The sequence below is a fragment of the Lepus europaeus genome, chromosome 22, assembly GCF_033115175.1.
Source record: "Lepus europaeus isolate LE1 chromosome 22, mLepTim1.pri, whole genome shotgun sequence".
In the NCBI taxonomy this organism is placed as follows: domain Eukaryota; kingdom Metazoa; phylum Chordata; class Mammalia; order Lagomorpha; family Leporidae; genus Lepus; species Lepus europaeus.
The window spans coordinates 33160484-33179962 of NC_084848.1; the positions used below are offsets into that span (position 1 = coordinate 33160484).

Here is a 19479-nt window from a genome sequence, read left to right on the forward strand (position 1 = left end):
TAATCGTCCATTTCCTGGTTTACTCCCCAAATGCTGGCAACATCCAGGGAGGGGCCTGGTCAAAGCCAGGAGTCAGGAACTCTATCCAGGTCTTCCGCACTGGTGGCAGGGACCCAAGGACTTGGGTCGCCATTTGCTGCCTCTTCAGGGGTACCTTACCAGGAAGCTGGATCAGAAGCAATCAAAGGTGGGACTCCATCCCAGGGCCTCTGATATAGGATGTAGGTATACCAAGTGACAAGCGAAACCTGCTGTACACAATGCCTGCCCTCTGTCTTACTTTTTTTTTTTTGCTTAAGATGGAGCAGGAAGCCAAGACAAAGAAAAGTATTATTAGTTATTGGTTATCAAAAAAGAAGGCAGGCACTTTCTTCTGCTCTCCATCTCAGAGATGAAAAAAATTTGTGTAATAATTTAATAATTTTACTAACATTTTAAAAATGATTTTCACAGATGCTCCACGTGCTTCTCACGGTCGCTGCTTTTCCGAAGTGTTTACTATGATGGTCACTCAGCATTCGTTTACTGCTCACTCTGTGCCTACATTTCTACTCACTGGGGTGCAACACCACTACAACAACAACAACATCCACAACGAAAAGACACAGCCTGTGTTTTTCTTTTTTTTGGACAGGCAGAGTGGACAGTGATAGAGAGAAAGACAGAGAGAAAGGTCTTCCTTTTGCCGTTGGTTCACCCTCCAATAGCTGCCATGGCTGGCACGCTGCAGCCAGAGCACCGCGCTGATCTGAAGCCAGGAGCCAGGTGCCTCTCCTAATCTCTCATGGGGTGCAGGGCCCAAGGACTTGGGCCATCCTCCACTGCACTCCGGGGCCATAGCAGAGAGCTGGCCTGGAAGAGGGGCAACCGGGACAGAATCTGGCGCCCCGACCGGGACTAGAACCCAGTGTGCCGGCGCCGCAAGGCGGAGGATTAGCCTAGTGAGCCACAGCGCTGGCCACAGCCTGTGGTTTTGTTTTTTTTTTGTTTTTGTTTTTGTTTTTGTTTTTGTTTTTTAAATTTTTGACAGGCAGAGTGGACAGTGAGAGAGAGAGACAGAGAGAAAGGTCTTCCTTTGCCGTTGGTTCACCCTCCAATGGCCGCTGCGGTAGCGCGCTGCGGCCGGCGCACTGTGCTGTTCCGATGGCAGGAGCCAGGTGCTTCTCCTGGTCTCCCATGGGGTGCAGGGCCCAAGCACTTGGGCCATCCTTCACTGCACTCCCTGGCCACAGCAGAGAGCTGGCCTGGAAGAGGGGCAACCGGGACAGAATCCGGCGCCCCGACCAGGACTAGAACCCCGTGTGCCGGCGCCTCAAGGCGAAGGATTAGCCTAGTGAGCTGCGGCGCTGGCCACAGCCTGTGTTTTTAAAAGCTTGCCAGTGCAGTCAGAAAAACAGGAAAAGTAAATTAATTTTTCAAAACCCTTCCTCTATAGAGCTGAGCAGGTAGAGAGACCACAGAGGAGGAAGTGAGCTGACACCAACTGAACTGACAAGATGGGTTTTTGGAAGACATGGTCACTAGGTCTCGAAGGAGTGGGCTTGGGAGAGTGGCAGAAGTGGCAGAGGGAACCAGTCTGCTGGATTAGGTCCGTCTGCTTTGCAGAAGCCCAGAGGCCAGAGTGCAGAGGGGCGGGCAGAGGACCGACCGGTGCACATGGCGCAGGAGTATCATGGAAGGCACTGGCAGGAACCACAGTTGGCTAGGAAAGAAAGAACAGACTGAGGAGTTAGGAAGAATTAACTTGGGGCCAGTGTTGGTGTCCCGTATGGGCACAGGTGCAAGTCCTGGCTGTTCCACTTCATATCTAGCTCCCTGCTAATAATGTACCTGGAGGCTGGCACCGCGGCTCCCTAGGCTAATCCTCCGCCTGTGGCGCCGACACCCTGGGTTCTAGTCCCGGTTGCTCTTCTTCCAGTCCAGCTCTCTGCTGTGGCCTAGGAAGGCAGTGGAGGATGGCCCAAGTCCTTGGGCCCTGCACCCGCATGGAGACCAGGAGGAAGCACCTGGCTCCTGGCTTCTGATAGGATCGGCACAGCACACCGGCCATAGCAGCCATTTGGGGGGTGAACCAGTGGAAGGAAGACCTTTCTCTCTAACTCTGCCTGTCAGAAAGCAGTGGAGGATGGCTCAACTACTTGGACCCCTGCCCCCATGTGGAAGCCCAGATGGCGTTCCAGACTCCTAGCTTCTCCCTGGCCCAGCCTTGGCCATTGCACCCATCTGGGCAGTGAACCAGCAGATGAAGCTCTCCCCCCACCCCTGCCCCTGCCAATTGCCTTTAAAATAAATAAATAAAATATTTTTAAAAAGAAGAAGAATTAAATTTAGTGATTTTTTTTTGGAAACTAGTCCACCCAAAAGGAATACAAATAAACAACAACAAAAATAGCTCTGATTTCGCCTGTGTTGATATCCACAATAATGGCATAAATACCTCTATTCTGGTTGATTTCAAACTAACAAACCTCAAATTCTTGACTATTTTAGCCCAAGATTTCCAAGTAGGAGAGTGACACAGCAGAAAGAAGTCAGATCGGGGAAGGTTCCTTGGGTTAATGTGGCAGAATAGAAATGGCAGAGGCTGCTGGGCATTGCCTAAAACCTCCATTACAATACGGCTCCTGGCGGATGTTCAAGGGGCGTGTCTGTAGCTGCTGCGGTTAAGCTACCTAAGATCAGACCACTGGCAGGGATAGGTCCGCTTTAGTTCCGGACACATGGACAGTGCATGATCCTTATACTTTATTTAAGGTGCCCCAGTGCGTGCTCCACCCATGCCCGCATGACCTTTTCGCTGATTGGCTCCCCTACTGTGCATGTCCTTCATAACCTTTATAAGCCTGCACACTTCTTCAATAAAGCGGTGCCTGCTTCGACAGAACTCACGGGTGCTTGTGGTGTGTTCATCACCCATCGGTCTTACCCTTCCCGTTCGCCTTGTTGGGGAGTGCTTGCACTGCCACTGCTGGCCAGGGGCTAGCACTGGGCTTGAGACCCCAACAAGAGGCTAGAGTTGGGAAGGCCATTTTGTTTTTTATTAAAATAATGCAATTTTGAATTTAAAGTCAGTTGGTCACATCATACGTTACAAAAAAAGAGGGGATAAAGGAAAGAGAGGTTTGGAAAGAATAAGCTGATTAGATGCTAAGAGCCGTTTGAGAAGGCAGGACTACCAGGTGATTTGGGGGTTTCCTTCGGTAACAGAGAGATGATAAAGCAGTGCTGGATGTAGAATGGGGGTCCCCTGAGCACTTGAGTCTTTACCAGTAGGTCAATGTGTCACTATCTCTTATTCCAAAAGATACCACCGAGGAGCAGCGCGGTTCTTAACAACTTCTGAGACCAGACACCAAGACCATCCATGGAAGAGCAGCCGGGTAGTCGGTCAGGAGCTCTGTGCTGGCCGAAGTCCCCCAGAGCTCATCACACACAATCCCCAGGAAGTGGAAAGAGAAGAGTCACGCACATCTACCCAGACCCATGGCGTGGTGCCTGAAGGAAATCAGACTACAGCGAGAACTCCGAGATGCCAAGTAAGAACTTTCAATCAAACCAGAGACTTCCCTCTGGCGGCTGTTATAACTCCCCCAGCCACATCAAGCTTGTTGCCACCGAAACCATAGCCTGGCAGGTCTCTGCTAGCTGCAGAGGGCTGAAGTAAGAGCTACAGAGTCACCAAGGCAGAGATTCCCCACCCCGCAGTCCCTCTGCAAAGCTGATCAGGCGTGCCATGTGGAACTGGTGGATGCTTTCAGCCAATCCAAAGGAACTCAGCACAAGCCAAAGGCTAGATGCCTATGAGATCATTGGTGAAGTGGACCTTGGAGTTTTAATCTCAAAAACAGAGTCAGTTGTTAGCAGTTGCCAGCCCCTACCCTAAGGACCAGAAGAGTGATGGCTGCCCATGCAGATGACTCAGTCAAGGGAAAAAGGGGACTCACTGATAGGGAGAGGGTGGGAGACTCTCCAAATACGAGAGATCAGAGGCCCGCGAAGATGGCCAGCCTAAATCAGCAGGCTCTGGCTGGGTTCACCGAGCAGCGGCTATCAGCCAGGTCTCCCTGCTCTCAACAGGAGGCAGAGAGGCTGTGGGGCTGTACGTCAGTGTCAAGTTGCAGCCTCTCCAGGACAGATCCCTTACCTTCAGACAGGGACAAATCATCAGCTGGAGACACCAGGTCTGCCTGAGAAGTGAGGGCTCCGCTCAGATGGGTTGTAATTTGATTCGTCAAGATAACCTGTGAACAGACAGGGAGAAGGGGTGGGGGGAGAAAGAGAGAGACCAAATTAATTATGAGGGCTATCAAAAGGCAGACTGTGGTTTATGGGAAGACAGATAAGGACACAGGTAGGAAAACCCCAGCTCTGGCTTTCACCAACTTTATCTTTGGGCAAGGCCTATCTGTCATTCAAAACCCAGAACACTGGGGACATAGGCTAACTGCTAATCATTTCTTTCTAAATTCTGAGTACTTTGGAACTGAAAGATATCATCACATGAACTAAAAAAATAGAAGACCAACCAGAATTAAGATGCACATGTACACACTTAATAAAACTTTAATTTTGAAAATGGTATCTATAACCTAAGATACTGTTGGTGCCAAATAAAAGCAATAATTTAAAATTTGGATGCTTGTGGCTTCTTTCCTAGAAATCTCAGTCAGAGCTGTATTTCTAAATTTGTGAAACAGGAGTAATATTTGCCTCTATAAAGATAATATTCTTCTGTTACATACAAAGGAAATCCAGAGTATCACTATGCGCTTAAAATACAAATTAACATAATGCTACCCACACAAAATACAGGCCATAATATTTAAGATTCCTGGAAAGGACTCTCAAACTACCTAATTCCCATGGCTCAATGCCACACAATGTTTTCACTCTTGGTACAGTCAAGAAACCATTCCTTTCCCTACAAATCCTCGTTCCTGATGAACTCCACAGTCGCGTCCCAACGTTCGGGTATTCCCGACCAGGATAGAAACTGAGCACTCCGGTCACTCGGAGGAAGTCTCCCTCCTGTAAAGGGCACTGGTCACACAACCCCGGGCCTGGAATACGCATGCGGCTGCCTCTCTCGTCTGTCCCACGCAAAGCTCTGGCTTTCTCGCCACTTTGATTTGAACGGAAGTGGAAATCATCCCCACTCCTCATGACCCCGCTCTTCAGCCACACCTCTGTCACTGCCTCTTGAGTGCACCAGCGACACACTATAAATCCTGCACCCGTGGCAGCTTAATTGAGGGCTGAGACGGGAACAGGATGGCAAGGTCAGGCAGAGAAACGAAGTGCGCTATGAGCAGAGACAACCTTCTCCAGCCTCTGTGTGTCAGCTGGCTGCAAGAGCCTCCAGTTACTTTGCAGCAACGATCGGATCTGCAGGGTTCCACTCAGCGTGTCTTACTTATTTTTCATATTCTTTTGTATTGCCACTTGTCACAAGGGCTGGTGAGAATCATATAAGCTATGTCTTCAATTAAAATGGCTGGAAATGGTCAAAGAGCCTGCTCTGGTACGCAACAACTATTCATAGTGAAGAGTGTCAATCAGGATTTGTGTTCGTTTCTCTCTTTATAACGTAGGGTATAAGCTTTGCAGTTCAATAAAACTGGGTTCAAATTCTGACTCTGAAACTGTATACCTTGGGAAAGCTGCAGAGCCTTTGAGTTTTTGTTTGTGGGTAAAATAATATTTACCTTATGGAACGGTTGCAAGAATGAGATGAGATACTTAGCAGCGTCTGGCCCATGGTAAATATTCAATAAATGGAAGCCACTGTTGTCCCTACTGTTAGTCTTTCCTCCAGAACGATGATATACAGGTTAATAAACTGGTATTTACTACGTAATTCAGATCAGTGGCTTTAATAATATAACTACATCACAGTCTTCTACACCAGTACATATTTTGGTATGCCTGGTCACGTCTTCCAATTTCAGTCTTTCCCAAGTTTATTTAATTTGTATAAAAACCTCAGGAAGAAAAGAGAGCAGTTATCTAAAGCAAGACCAACAAGATATTGGCATTGCTCTGAAAAGTCGAAGGGTCTCCAAAAGTTCATTAAAAATGCACGTCGCGAAAAGACTGCACAATTTCCAAATTGTTTTGTACAAAATAAACTGATCTTTCAACTCCATCTTCCAGGAATGTCTTGAAGTCTCCTTTAACCATTTGCTTTATCTGCTGATGAACAAAATAATAACCTATCCTAGGAAAAATATTATGACACTTCTGAGAAATCTAATTAGAGTTTACAACTATGGGATTCTTCTAGACTATGGCTTGTTGAAAATGACTAGAACTTGGCCAGCGCCGTGGCTTAACAGGCTAATCCTCCACCTTGCGGTGCCGGCACACCGGGTTCTAGTCCCGGTCGGGGCGCCGGATTCTATCCCAGTTGCCCCTCTTCCAGGCCAGCTCTCTGCTGTGGCCAGGGAGTGCAGTGGAGGATGGCCCAAGTCCTTGGGCCCTGCACCGCATGGGAGACCAGGAGAAGCAGCTGGCTGCTTCGAATCAGCGAGATGCGCCAGCCACAGCAGCCATTGGAGGGTGAACCAACGGCAAAAAGGAAGACCTTTCTCTCTCTCTCTCTCACTATCCACTCTGCCTGTCAAAAAAAAAAAAAAAAAGAAAAGAAAAGAAAAGAAAATGACCAGAACTCCAATGAAACAGTAACAGTAACGGCAAAGACAATTTACCAAACACAGAAACTACCACCCGGAGTGTGGCACCACATTTCCGGGGAGAAAGAAGCAAGACAAAGGGGCTCTATGTCTTCTCTAGAAACTTACAAATTATATGATAAGGAATTGACTAAAATATTTAAACCGCGTTTTCTCAATTTGATTATGACTTCACTTGTCCTGAAACGGAAACTTGTGCTAAGATGATGGCTTTCTTGCACAGAACTAATGAAATGATGCCCTGTAGGACCTAAAACCAAACTACGGATTTCAGAACTTCAAAAGATACCCATCCGCATTTCCACTTCCGATGGAAGACGAGACAGAGAAGAAAATCTCTTCACTCTTCAGCGGCAAACGATCGAGCCCTGTGTGGCTGTGCTGATCATCCTCTGCCCTTGTTACTGTGAGACTGAAGGCCAAGGGACACAGCCACCAAGCTCAGGGGTTTGCTAATCACATCCTCTTAGGGAATTGTCGTGGTTTTCTAAATCGTGCTCACCAAAATGACAGATTGGAAACATTTCCCAAAGCATCGGTTACAAATAATCACAACTTGGGCAGAAGCCTACCGATGTGTTCTGCTTCCCTTTCAGGCAATCTACGGACATGAAAGCCATGCTCTCAAAATAAGGAACAAAACACCACTACGTGTTACCAACAGTCTTAAGAGTTCCAAGCCGTACTTGAGAGAGGCTTTCCGGCTGCTTTGCTCCACTGGAAAGGCTGGGATGCTTGGTACTAAGTTTGCATGACAGCATTTTGCATAGCGGACAATGGCTTTGGAATCAGACGGAGTTCAGATCCTGGGCTTGCTAACGATGCCACTCACTGGCTGTGTGACAAGGGGCAAGTTCCATAACCTTTCTTGGTATGATAATACTTAACTCACAGGGCTTGAGGGATTAAACTGGACATTGAAAGTCCATAGCACAGTACCCAGCCGATGGTAAATGCTACCCCCTTCACTGTCAGTAGCTTATGCTTTGTTGATTTGTTTCTTGCTTGTTCAGATAGAAAATCTATGCCTGATTCTCTTTCATACTGCATACAGCCTGCTGCTGACAATGAATGCATATTTGCTGTTTATATGTTCAAAAGCAATAACATTTAATTGAAAAGGAACTTGCTATTTTTGCCATTTCCCTAAAAATATGGGTAATCAAAAACATACAGTAAGCCCCACCACCACCACCACCACCACTCCCACCAACTATAAATCCAAAGGCCAGAGTGGGACTCTTAGACAAAGGGAAAGGTGAATACATGTATTTTTTTATATATACTTCAATGGTCATGATTACTTCTTTTTTTTTTTTTTTTTTTTTGACAGGCAGAGTGGACAGTGAGAGAGAGACAGAGAGAAAGGTCTTCCTTCCCTGCGGCTGGCACACCACGCTGATCCGAAGGCAGGAGCCAGGTGCTTCTCCTGGTCTCCCATGGGGTGCAGGGCCCAAGGACTTGGGCCATCCTCCACTGTGTTCCTGGGCCATAGCAGAGAGCTGGCCTGGAAGAGGGGCAACCGGGGCAGAATCCGGCACCCTGACCGGGACTAGAACCCGGTGTGCCGGCGCCGCAAGGCGGAGGATTAGCCTGTTGAGCCACGGCACCGGCATGATTACTTCTAAAGCTAGGAGGAGACAGAATCCAGGTTAAAGTTTACTCTTCAGGAAGAATACCATTCACCTACAGGCAAAAAAGAAGCCCTATAAACTGTATAAAGTAACTACTGTCATGACTCAACTTTATAAATGGAGAGACCACTTATTTCCAAAGCTTCCTTGAGCTGTTTGCTTGTCTGTAGGATACTTAAGGAAGTACACCTGGCTGTGAAACGGCCCCTCCTCTAATGTCACGTAGACCTCTGGCCTTCTTTTTAATGCATGTCTCTGGGCTCCAAGTTTTCCCCTGCGTCATCAGCTTCCCTAAGTGTATCTTCTGCAACCTATCTGAGTGCTGTAGCACATCTCCCACGTACTGCCTAAGAGAACAGCTATGACCTCTAAGGAGGAAATCTAGCATACAGATTCATAAACAACCCAACGGGCCCTACCTTCACAGAGAGCAAGCCATGTAAGTTAGAGAAAAGAAATGGAAAGGTGGGAACAAGCCAGTCAAAGATGAGATGAACTGGTAACGGCAGGTGCCTGGGAAATCAATGTGACTTTGGTCAGGAGGCAGAGGTCCTGGGCATGAGATGAACCACTACACAAACAAAAACCTATGACTCATTTCCAGCAAGTGTTAATGAGCTTAGGAGAGCAAATAGTGAGATAAGAGAGTAGAAGCAGGATAAGCTAGTCATTGGCCCTAGGGCCTTGGGACTGGGACAACTGAGCTTGACTCTTTGCTGGTCTATGTGTCCAGTGCAGGCCTTCCTGACTTCATCTAATGCCTCTGTTCTTCAACTGTGCTACAACTAAGACCACGTTAAGGCCACATCCACACCCTACTCACCCCTGGCCCAGAATACATTCTGCCTTCAGGGATCTCTATGTATCTAGTCTGATCCAGCATACGTTAAAGGATTAGAAGCCTCGTTGTGGGTTGGGTGCCTGCTTCGGTAACCATCTAGGGTATGGGAGCCCACAGTGAGTACTGGAATGCAGAGAAAATGGGGCAGCACTGGAGAAATCAGGTGGGGAGCTACCAGGTCTGAAGGCACAGCTTTTAATGGAAGAAGCTCCTTTTTCCGGACTCTTAGAAGGTGACACAGAGAAGAGGGAATTTGTGGTCAGCTGGGGATAGAATAGGTTGGAATGTGATACCTGGCCCTGTCTGGTCAGCAAAAGAAAGATTCATGGTCAGCAAAACAGTAACTCAGTATTTACAAGGAAGATTTATTTCAAGACCCATGAATATGGCCAATGTCATCATTTATCTTCTTATTTGGGGGTGGGGGGGTTGCGGGAGGTGGGATTTATAATCTCCACCTTCCGCCAAGAGAACTAGAGTCACCTTCCTGAGAGAAATAGTGCAGATGAGAACTGGGCTGTGTAGGTCTCCCCGCCCACCCTCCCTCCGAGGCACCAGCAGGCAGAGAAGGGAGAGGAGCTCTCGGCCCACACCCACTCATGGGTGACTTCTCCAGGCCTCGATGTCCAGGTTTAGAGCGTTTGATCCACAAACGAGCAAAGGGTTATAAAGTTTAGAAATACACGAAACTGTAATAGGACCAATCCTGTAACAAGATCCTTGTGGATTCTAATGCCAATAACTAACCACAAGCCACATAGGTAAATAGCTCCCACTTCTAAGACAGCCAAGTGTGCGAGGCGATCCTACGTGAATTCTGTCAATCTTTCTGGTAGTTTTCAGTGGCCCCTGATAAATGGAAGCTCTTCATAGAACTCAGGTTGCCTGGACTAGAGAAATCATGAAACTACCTTAGGCATCCCAGGGTATTTTTCTTTGAAAAAATGTTTATGAATTATTTTTATTTATTTGAAAGGGGGAAAGAGAGAGAGAGAGAGAGAGAGAGAGAGAGAGAGAGAGAGAAAGAGAGAGCTTCCATCTCTCAGTTCACTTCCCAAAAGCCCTCAACAGCCAGAGCTCAGCCAGGCTGAAGCCAGAAGCCAGGAACGTAGTCCAGGACTCCTATGTCATGGCAGGGGCCCAAGCACTTGAGCCATCACCACTGCCTCCCAGGGTGTGCATCAGCAGGAAATTGTGATTGGAAGGAGAGCCAGGACTCAAACCCAGGCACTCCAAGATGGGATGTGCATGTCCAAGTGGCATCTTAACCACTGTGCGTCTCTCAGGAGCATTTTTATGCCAATGAAAAAACTCCCACTTCCTCTTCCTGCCCACTCTCTGGCAGAAACCTGTCACAACACAGATTATCTGAGAAGTTTCAAAATCACTTTAACTGGGCCAGTGGGATGAGGTGCAGTGATTGTCCTGGCCATTCGAGCTCCCCAGGAAGCAGGGCACCCACTGGGTCACCTGCTGGCCAGAGAAAGAGCAGCAAGAAGAGAATGCAAAAGACTGCCTCCTCTCAGCAGTTTGGAAGGCAGAGTGAATTCTTTTTTTTCTTTTCTTATGGTCTATCTGCTTAAGGTACAGTTTTAAAAGTGTTCCTTTTGGTATCTACAATGATTCTAATTGCCAGACACGACAGTGACCTAGCCTGTCTAGCCAACAGAGGCCTTGGGTAAGATCCTGGCTCCGTCAAGAGTTGCTGAATGCCACCTGCTTCCAGGCGACAGAGGCCGGAACTTTCCTGTGAGAAATTGTTCAGGTTCATTGAGTCCTTTCATCGCCAAGCCTTGAGAGAAAGGCCTGGAGTGGTTTTCCCCATGGTCTCCCCTTGCTTCCCAACCATGACGGTGTCTGCCCCAGCCCGTCTGTCTGCTGTGGCAGGAGCCGCGGGCAAGAGGGATCCGGGAGCCAGGGAGAGAAGGGGGAGGGGAGGGAGAGCAAGAGGTAGAGGGAAAAGGGTGAGAACAAGGGAGGTCTCCCCCAGAGCAGACCTGTAGGGCTCCCAGTGGCTCCCCGGCTCATTCCCCTACCAACCACTTCCAGCTCTGGAAAGAAATACCCCACCTTTGCTGGGAGGAAAACAGAAAAACAAATCTGGTTCTACTATTCACTGGCTTAGTTTTGCCAAGCTCTGGAAAATTATAAATCACTCCATGATGAAAAAAAACTTCTTTTTTTTAAATTTTAGCTTCAGCTCAGCCACAGAATGGAGGACTGATAAGGTTTCACCATTCCAGTCTGTTTCCATTTTGAAGGACTGCACGCCAACTGCTTTCTGGGAAAATCTGAAAGACTGTGAGGGATTTTCCTCTTGAAATATTTGTAGGGAAAGGACCAGGCTGCAGTTTGGCTAGAAGAAGAAAACACGGGTGTGGGAGTGGGGGGCCTGCCTTTTGTTTCTGGCCCCCTCACTAACCTCCTGTGCAATTCCGGAATTGTCCCCAACCCCTCGGCACCTAAAAGTGTTGAATCCACAAAAAATATGAAGAGAATGCGTGACTGCTGATGTAGCAGGCAGCTAAGAAAAACTTTCCGTAGGTCTCAACTCACACCAGTATTCGTGCTGAGCTCCAAACTGCACCACTGCCATTGACTGCTGTCACCTCCAACCTCGGAAAGTCTGCCCTACCCGGAAGCAAGGGGCGGGCAGCGGCTGGCTGAGCAGGCAAGGAGGAAACACAGGAGGGAGCGAAGTGAAATGGAAGTCATTGGTGATTATGGTGAGAACACCTTCCATCTGAATGGAGTTCTCACCTCTTCTTATCCACCCAGGCGAAGAAAAATCTTTTCTGTGGATTTCACAGTGCAACCCCCAAAGCTAGAGGACCACTGGGCGTGGTGGGAGAATCTTGGAAGATGAGAGAAGCTCAGTGTGAAGCAATGAAAATGCAGGAAGAGGAAGCATCTCCTTAGCTCACTCAGTCACAGAGGGTCTGCAGATACCACTGCCTCCGCCACTAAGTTCAAAGGCAATGCATTGAGGGAGACTGTGTCTGCATTTGGCCAAAATAAATGCATGGGAGTAACTGGGTGGCACCACAGGGTGGCCTACTTCCGGGGAGCAGGGGGCGGCCTCCGTGGGGGGGGTGTGCAGCTATCTTGCGGTCAACATAGGTGTGGACAGCTCTGGTTCCACAGGCCGACAGGCTGAGCTTAGCACATGTCGGTTCCGGGTCTCAGATGGGGCCAAGGGTTGTAAGGAAGGCACAAACAGCAGGCTGGTGTGCTGTTCCCACCTTCCACCCGGCCCTGTCCACAGGAAATCCCACGCACCACCGGTGAACTGCGACAAGGCAGTCACTGTGACTTCCAAGGGTGTGTCTGCCAACTGTGTGCAGTTCCCAAGTCTCTGGCCAGCCGGGGCGGCGAACAGAACCAGGTCAATTGTCAGATGACTCTGAGGCTCACACGGAAGTGGAGGGAACTTTCCTAGCAGCCTCCAGCTATACCGTGTACTTTCTGTGGCCAGGCGGCTTCTGCATGCAGTGTGTTTGGGCTGCCTTCACCCACTCCCTCACTGCTGTCCACCGCGCCCCACAGAAAGGCAGGGGAGGTGAATTTCCAACAGTCCCCTGAGTTTCTGCTGACCTTTGTAGGTGTTTTTGTTACTTGATGGTGCTTTCTATTCACGTGTGCCACAGGGGCTTGGGGATTCCCCTCCCTTTGATTTGCAAGGAGGATTAGAAAGACTCTGCTTTGCATCCGTCCATCACAGAGGGCTGGAATTAACTGAGTTCCCCTCCTTGGTCTCATGTGAGACCAAGAAACAGCACTGTTGAGTCACTTGCTCCCTGGGGAGGGCGGGGGGGGGGGAGTGCTAAAAAATACAGCTCCCAGGGGAGTCCAATGTGATAAACACCAACTTGGTACCCTCCAGTCCCAGTGACACTGCCAGTGGCTACTGGTGGAGAGAGCACAGGGCAGGCTCAGAGAAACCTCCCACGGAGGATGAGCCAACACTGGCCTTGACCCCCTGTATCTCCATGCCACGGACACAAATGGCTCTCCAAACCCCACGACTGTGCAGGTGCAACCAATTCTCTCTCTGGAATGAGTCTGGGGCATAAAATGGGAGCAAAGGTCGCTCACTCTGTATTCAAAAGGAGATCAAAAGGGCAGCCTAGCAACAAATTCCTCATATCTCATCAGATATGCTCTTGAACAAAAATTTGTTTGATGTCCCCAAGGAAGGACAATATTGTGCTTTTTTTTTAATTTAAAAAAAAAAAGGAGGGAGAGGGCACTGAAGCAATGCTGTGTCCATCCTTAAATAAATGACATCAATATGGACAAACAATAATAACCTACAATTAAACAGAGTCAACACAGGAGAGACACAAGAAGAATAGGTCCAGAATAAATAAATTAAAGTGGTTAAATATTTACATGGGGTAGGGGCGGGCTTCCTTCCACGGCAATGCCTTGGGAGCAGAGGTTTTCCACCACGGTCATGGTAAAGCCAACTCTTCATCATGCACTATTGACCCACTTGAGGTGCAAGTCTTTTTTTTTTTTTTTAAAGACTTATTTATTTATTTGAAAGAGTTACACAGAGAGAGGAGAGGCAGAGAGAGAGAGAGAGAGAGAGAGAAAGGTCTTCCATCCACAGGTTCACTCCCCAGATGGCTGCAACGGCCGGAGCTGCACCAATCTGAAGCCAGGAGCCAGGAGCTTCTTCCTGGTCTCCCACGTGGGTGCAGGGGCTCAAGGACTTGGGCCATCTTCTACTGCTTTCCCAGGCCATAGCAGAGAGCTGGACAGGAAGTGGAGCAGCTGGGTCTCAAACCGGCGCCCATATGGGATGCCAACACTTCAGGCCAGGGCATTAACCCACTGTGCCACAGCGCCGGCCCCTGAGGCGCAAGTCCTAATGCCGGACAACAGACAGGTTTTTCACCTCTGAAACCCACTCTGGTCACCTGGAGCACAGCCCAGGAGGCTGTGTCGTGCCTCAGAGTTTCCGGAGAAGACGGCAAGGCACGCATGCTGCAGGTTGCCTGAACTTGCCCTCTGGTGTCTTTTCTTCCTGGTTTTTACGTGGCTACTGGTCACCTGTCATCTGACATCATTAATGAGATACATCATTTTGCGTGTGTAGGGTACTTGGTTTTTTTTTCCAGAGTACGCGCTCACAGAATGGTCTTAGCTGATCCACACTAGTGTTCGGAGGAAGCCGCCGATGTTGTGTTGGGAGGGTGGGCCTTGGAGTCCCACTTACTGCTGCCTGCTAGCTTTGATTCCCAAGGATACGCCTACTCAGGTAGATCATTTCCGCTCTCCGTGCCTCACTTTCTTTAACTGGATACATGAGTTAATGATCATACCCCGTACGTACTGTGAGGACATCTGAGTCAGTTTATAAAGCACCTAAGCCAGTGTCTAACAGGTGCCTCTCATTCTGTACTTCTCAGTTGTTCCACTGGAAGATTGGTGTTTGCGACGTTCTCGTTTTCAACCTGTTTTTCCCATGGTTCACTCACTCTGGTTGTCATCCCCATCTCAAATGTGCCCGTCCAAAATATCCTGCTTTACTCTGCTTCAGGGTCCCGCCTTTTGGAGACAAGTGTAAGTCCCACCTCTTCCACGGAATCTTCCCTAGCTTCTCCTGCCCCAGCTAAGCTCTCAGTTCTTAGCACTTCTATCTTAGAGTCAACACCAAGTTATTTAGTACCAGCCTTTTCCTCTAATGATGTCATGTGTGTTATTCTCTTTCCACCTACAGTGTACACTTCAAGACAGTCTGTGTGTTTCTAGATTCTTGACCCTCATTCTAAAGAGATACAAAACCTGTGGGCAGGTGACTATTTCCACCTGTCTTAAGTCCCACCCCCATTCTAAAAGTCTTTCCTGAACACTTTCTAACCGACTTCGGATCAAGTATGCAGGTACTTCAAAAAGTTTGTGGACAAATGGAATTAAAAGAGGAGTTTATTTTGCTATCAAAAAAATTTGTCTTTAAAGTCAAGCACATGTACTTAACATACATGAGCTCACTTCATCCTCGGAACTCAGGGAGGTAAACATTATTATCCTAGTTTTGAAGATGAACAAACTTAGTTCAGAGAAGTTGAGCAATTTTCTGAGATCACACAGCTAGCACACGGGACAGCCAGATTCAAACCAGGCCTGTCTGGCTCTCTCATCCACACTAGTTCTACCACATGAGAACTCATGGATGGTGGGTAGTTATTTGTTCCTCAATTTCCTCTGAGCCAGGCAGCTCCTGATACTAGACGGATCCCAGTCCTGTGTTGCTTAATGCAAAATCTCATGGAAAGGAAAATGTTACAAAATATTTAGTACAAAACAGAATTCTGCAGTGGCGAGAAAAAAACCAGTCAAGTGTTTGGTAGGCCTGGAAACACTTAGTCTCGAGGCCGGGAAGGAACCATGCTCCAGTAGGTATGGCAAAGGAACGGACTCGGATTCCTGGATGCTATTTCTGTCTTGGCCACGAACCCCTCTGTTATATTTTCACTTCTGCTAAAATGTGATGACGACAGTTTCAGAAGAAAGATTGCTACACAAGAACAGAATCAGAACGGGCAGTTAGCTGCCTCAATGTGGTAGGGCCACAAACGACACCAGGCTCTGTTAAAAGGAGTTCACAGCTGGGACAAATTCCATCTGGGCACTTCTCTTTCCAGCTTCCCTTCAGCCCTCAGAGAGCAGCACCGGGTATGGAGCAATCCTTAAATGTAAATGGTAATGGTATCTATAAACACCCTACAAGAGCTATCTGTCGTTTACGTAGGATCCACTTGAACCATTTAAGAAGTTTGTTCTTGTTTTCCTAACTTGAACTGACGTTTATATTTATTTTTCAGACTGGTTATTTTGTACAAGGGTAGTGCTACATAAGAAAAAATTAGTTGACTTTTCAAGTGTTTGGAAATTGAGTTAGGAAGTGTGTCCCGTGCCTCTGCATCCTGATGGAGCCCTGGACTTTCGGCTGAAGGCTCCGCTGGCACGGAGGGGCAGGGGCAAAGGTCTGACCTTGATCTTTGAGGTCCTCCAGCCAAAAGCCCGGGCTTGAAAGACCTGGCAGTGCAGGAGGATGAGTGGCCGCTTTCGCAGTCCTTGCAGGTGCTCCATGATCTGCAAAAAGGGACACAAGACCTGGGGGCAGTGACGATCTATGTCCACGGATCTGAAGTCCCGCTGAATTCAGAATCCTGGAGCGGTGGGCAAGTCTTGTGAAAGACTTCCTGTTCCCACCCAGGCCCAGAGAGAGCCTGCCGCTGAGAAGAGCTGAGAGGACGAGCAAGCTCTTTCCAGTCTGGTTATTGACCACACAGGGCTCCTTCTCACGGGCTCCTCCTGCCCTCCCCAGGACCACACTGAAATGACCAAATCTGCCTGTTGCTCCAGTGGATCCAGTCAAATAAATAAGTCAATGCTCTTTAAGTTTGTGGTCTCAACTCCTTGTTGGTTTATTGCAAAATTAAAGGGCACACAGAGTGGAACCATCAATCAGTAACCAGCAGAGGGATATACACTTTGTGGAATGTACTGAGAAGCAGGAAAGAAGAAGAAAAAAAATGAAAAGAAACCTCATGAAATGGTCATTTGTAAGGAGAACAGAGCGGGAAAAAATCCACATTTCACATGCAACATCATTTAGGAAAAGTCTTATTAAAGGTTTCCTATCTCACCAGGAGAGCAAGCACAAGACCGCAAACAAAAATCCCTCAAACCGATCTGCCGTTATCAGTGCTGGTTTCTTGTGGGTTTTGCTGTATTCCAGAGACACAGCCAGGGATCGTAGGCCCAGGGGCAGCCAACGTGACTCAGCAGGCTCTACACCAGGGGAAGAGACGAGAAGCCACCACAATGTATTATACAACAAACAACCACATACAACCGGCTCCTGCGGCCTTCTACCCAAGCCGACCTTCTCTTAGCACTCCTTTATTTAAAGTTCAATCACCCGGCACCCAGTCTTATTTGGCATTTTTAAATAAAGCTATTTGATGAGGATGAAGCTGAAGAACACCATATGCAGAATCTAGAGGAAGAAAATAAACATTTACTGAGCACCCACTGGGTGCCCAACACCATACTCAGTGCCGTATTTACATAACTTCTGGATCACCTGGGTCTCCCAGGTGGGTGGCAGGGGCCCAAGCACTTGGGCTGTACATAACTTCTCTTCATCAGCATTGCAACCCTTGAGATCGGGGACATTTTGCCTCCACTTTAAGGATGAAAGTATTAAGTAACGTGCCTAGCTTGCAGCACCCCTATTCAAGCATGGCTCCAGAAGAACTACTGGAAGAAAAGACATGGGTAGCACTGGGAAGAGCGTAGAGGCAATCCACAGGCCCTGTGTCAACCGTGCACATTTTCTTCTCCAGATAAGTTTCCTCTTTAGCATAACTAGTGTTGGTGCCCATTTCACAGGAGAGAAAAGCAAGGTGCCAAGAGGTGCAGGGAAGTGCTGACGCTGGCAGGCAGAAGAGCCGTTAGAACATAAAGTGACTGTGGTTCTCACCTGAGTCAAGATGTGGCCTTTGAAATAAGTTGGTAGTGGGGAAGAATTCTTCACATTGCTTTACAATAATGAAGGCGCCGTCTAAGACACACATATTTTTGAATATAAAACCTCATCTGAACCTTCCCCTTACCAACAACGAGGCAGACGTCTCATCTCTGCACTTGGGAGAGTAGAAGTGACTTGCCTAAAGCTCACCGCACACAAGTGGACACAAATCCATGGCCTTCATACCCCTTGACCCTGAAGGGGATCTCACGGCAGACTGAGGATAAAGGAATAAGCTCCACATCCGATGCCTTCTTGACACAAGGAGGAGCTGCTTGTGTACTGGGAAGCTGGATCTTACCTTCGCTTTTTTCTCTAGGTGTCTTCACCGTGAATAACTGGCACCTATGCTGTCTCTGAGGCTGCTCCTCCAGGCCAACGTAAAGCTCACTCGGTGCTGGCTCTGGTTCATTAGAAGAGCTCCCCTTCACCGGTTCAACCAAGGAGCTCCCAAGAGAGGGCAGTGGAAGCAAGAAAGGAGAGAAAGCTGTATCTAGTGCTAGGTAGGTTCAGGATAAGATTGCAAGAGAGTTAGCAAAGTTCCTATTTAGGGTTCCCCCAGCAACACCCACCATGTCCTCTCTGCTCTGAGTACCCCCCATGGACTTGGTACACTTATTCTTCCCAGGGCAACTAACATGGGACTCCTCCCTGATCTTCTTCCCCAGTCAGAACTACCCGGAAGGGGTTTGGGAGCCCAAGACCTCATGCCTGTATCCGACCCCATCCCTGCATCTCTTACTACTACCCATAAACCAACACAGTCCTTGCTTCCCTGATTTCTTTGCAATGAACTAAGTCTTACACCTGACTTTTGCCATCAAGAGGGCCTAGCCCTACCGACCTGCCCATAGCTCCAAGGCGGTGATTCTGCAGGAGTGGAGATGGGGCTTGAATCTAGTTCTCCTGGCTCCAGATCCATATGAATTCCCCTACACATTCTCCCTTCCCTCTTTTGAAATAGGAAGTCTAACTGACAGAGATCCCATGGACAGTTGAAGCACAGTTGAAATAGAAGCTGAATATCCAATAAAAACTAAATTATTTGAGTAATGCATTGACTTATTAAAATCTAAAATGTCAACGAAAAATGTATAATAAAGCAGTAACAGGGGCATGTGAATGAATCATAATGAACATAGCCCTTGTCATGAGAGAGAAGAAGAGAACTAGGGGAGTCCAGGCGATGGGAAGAGGCAGCAGCTCCCTGAGGGACTACAAGGAGCCACCACTGCATCTGGGCCTTGAAAGGATCCAGTGAGGTCCTTTTAGGTGCAAGGTCATTCCAAAAGGCAGAAGAGGCTTCAGTCTTCTTTTTATTTATTTTTTTTAAGATTTATTGATTGATTGATTTACTTATTTATTTGAAAGGCAGAGTTACACAGGGAGAGAGAGAGAAAGAGAGAGAGCTCTCTTCCCTCTGCTGGTTCATTCCCCCACATGGCTACAATAGCCAGGGCTGGGCCAAGCCAAAGCCAGGAGCCAGGAGCTTCTTCTGGGTTTCCCACGTGGGTAGCAGGAGCCCAAGCACTTGAGCCATCTTCCACTGCATTTCTGAGGCCATTAACAGGGAGCTGGATCAGAAGTGGAATGGCTGGGACACGAACCATACCCAAATGGGATGCCAGCAGTGAAGGCAGGGGCTTTACCTGCATGCCACAATGCCAGCCCCAAGGCCTCAATCTTTTCTTTCTTTCTTTCTTTTTTTTTTTTTTTTTGACAGGTAGAGTTACAGACAGAGAGAGAGACAGAGAGAAAGGTCTT

The 19479-nt window shown here is 48.1% G+C and overlaps 1 protein-coding gene across 6 annotated transcripts in view; it reads right to left on the reverse strand.

Annotated features, from left to right (window-relative positions):
• Positions 1-19479, reverse strand: part of RAD51B (RAD51 paralog B) — a 636755-nt gene that overhangs the window by 168369 nt on the left and 448907 nt on the right. For all 6 annotated transcript variants that reach the window (XM_062181435.1, XM_062181437.1, XM_062181432.1 and 3 more), the window contains one exon: positions 4145-4241. In XM_062181435.1, coding sequence (XP_062037419.1) covers positions 4145-4241 — 97 coding nt within the window. The remainder of the gene's footprint in view (positions 1-4144; positions 4242-19479) is intronic.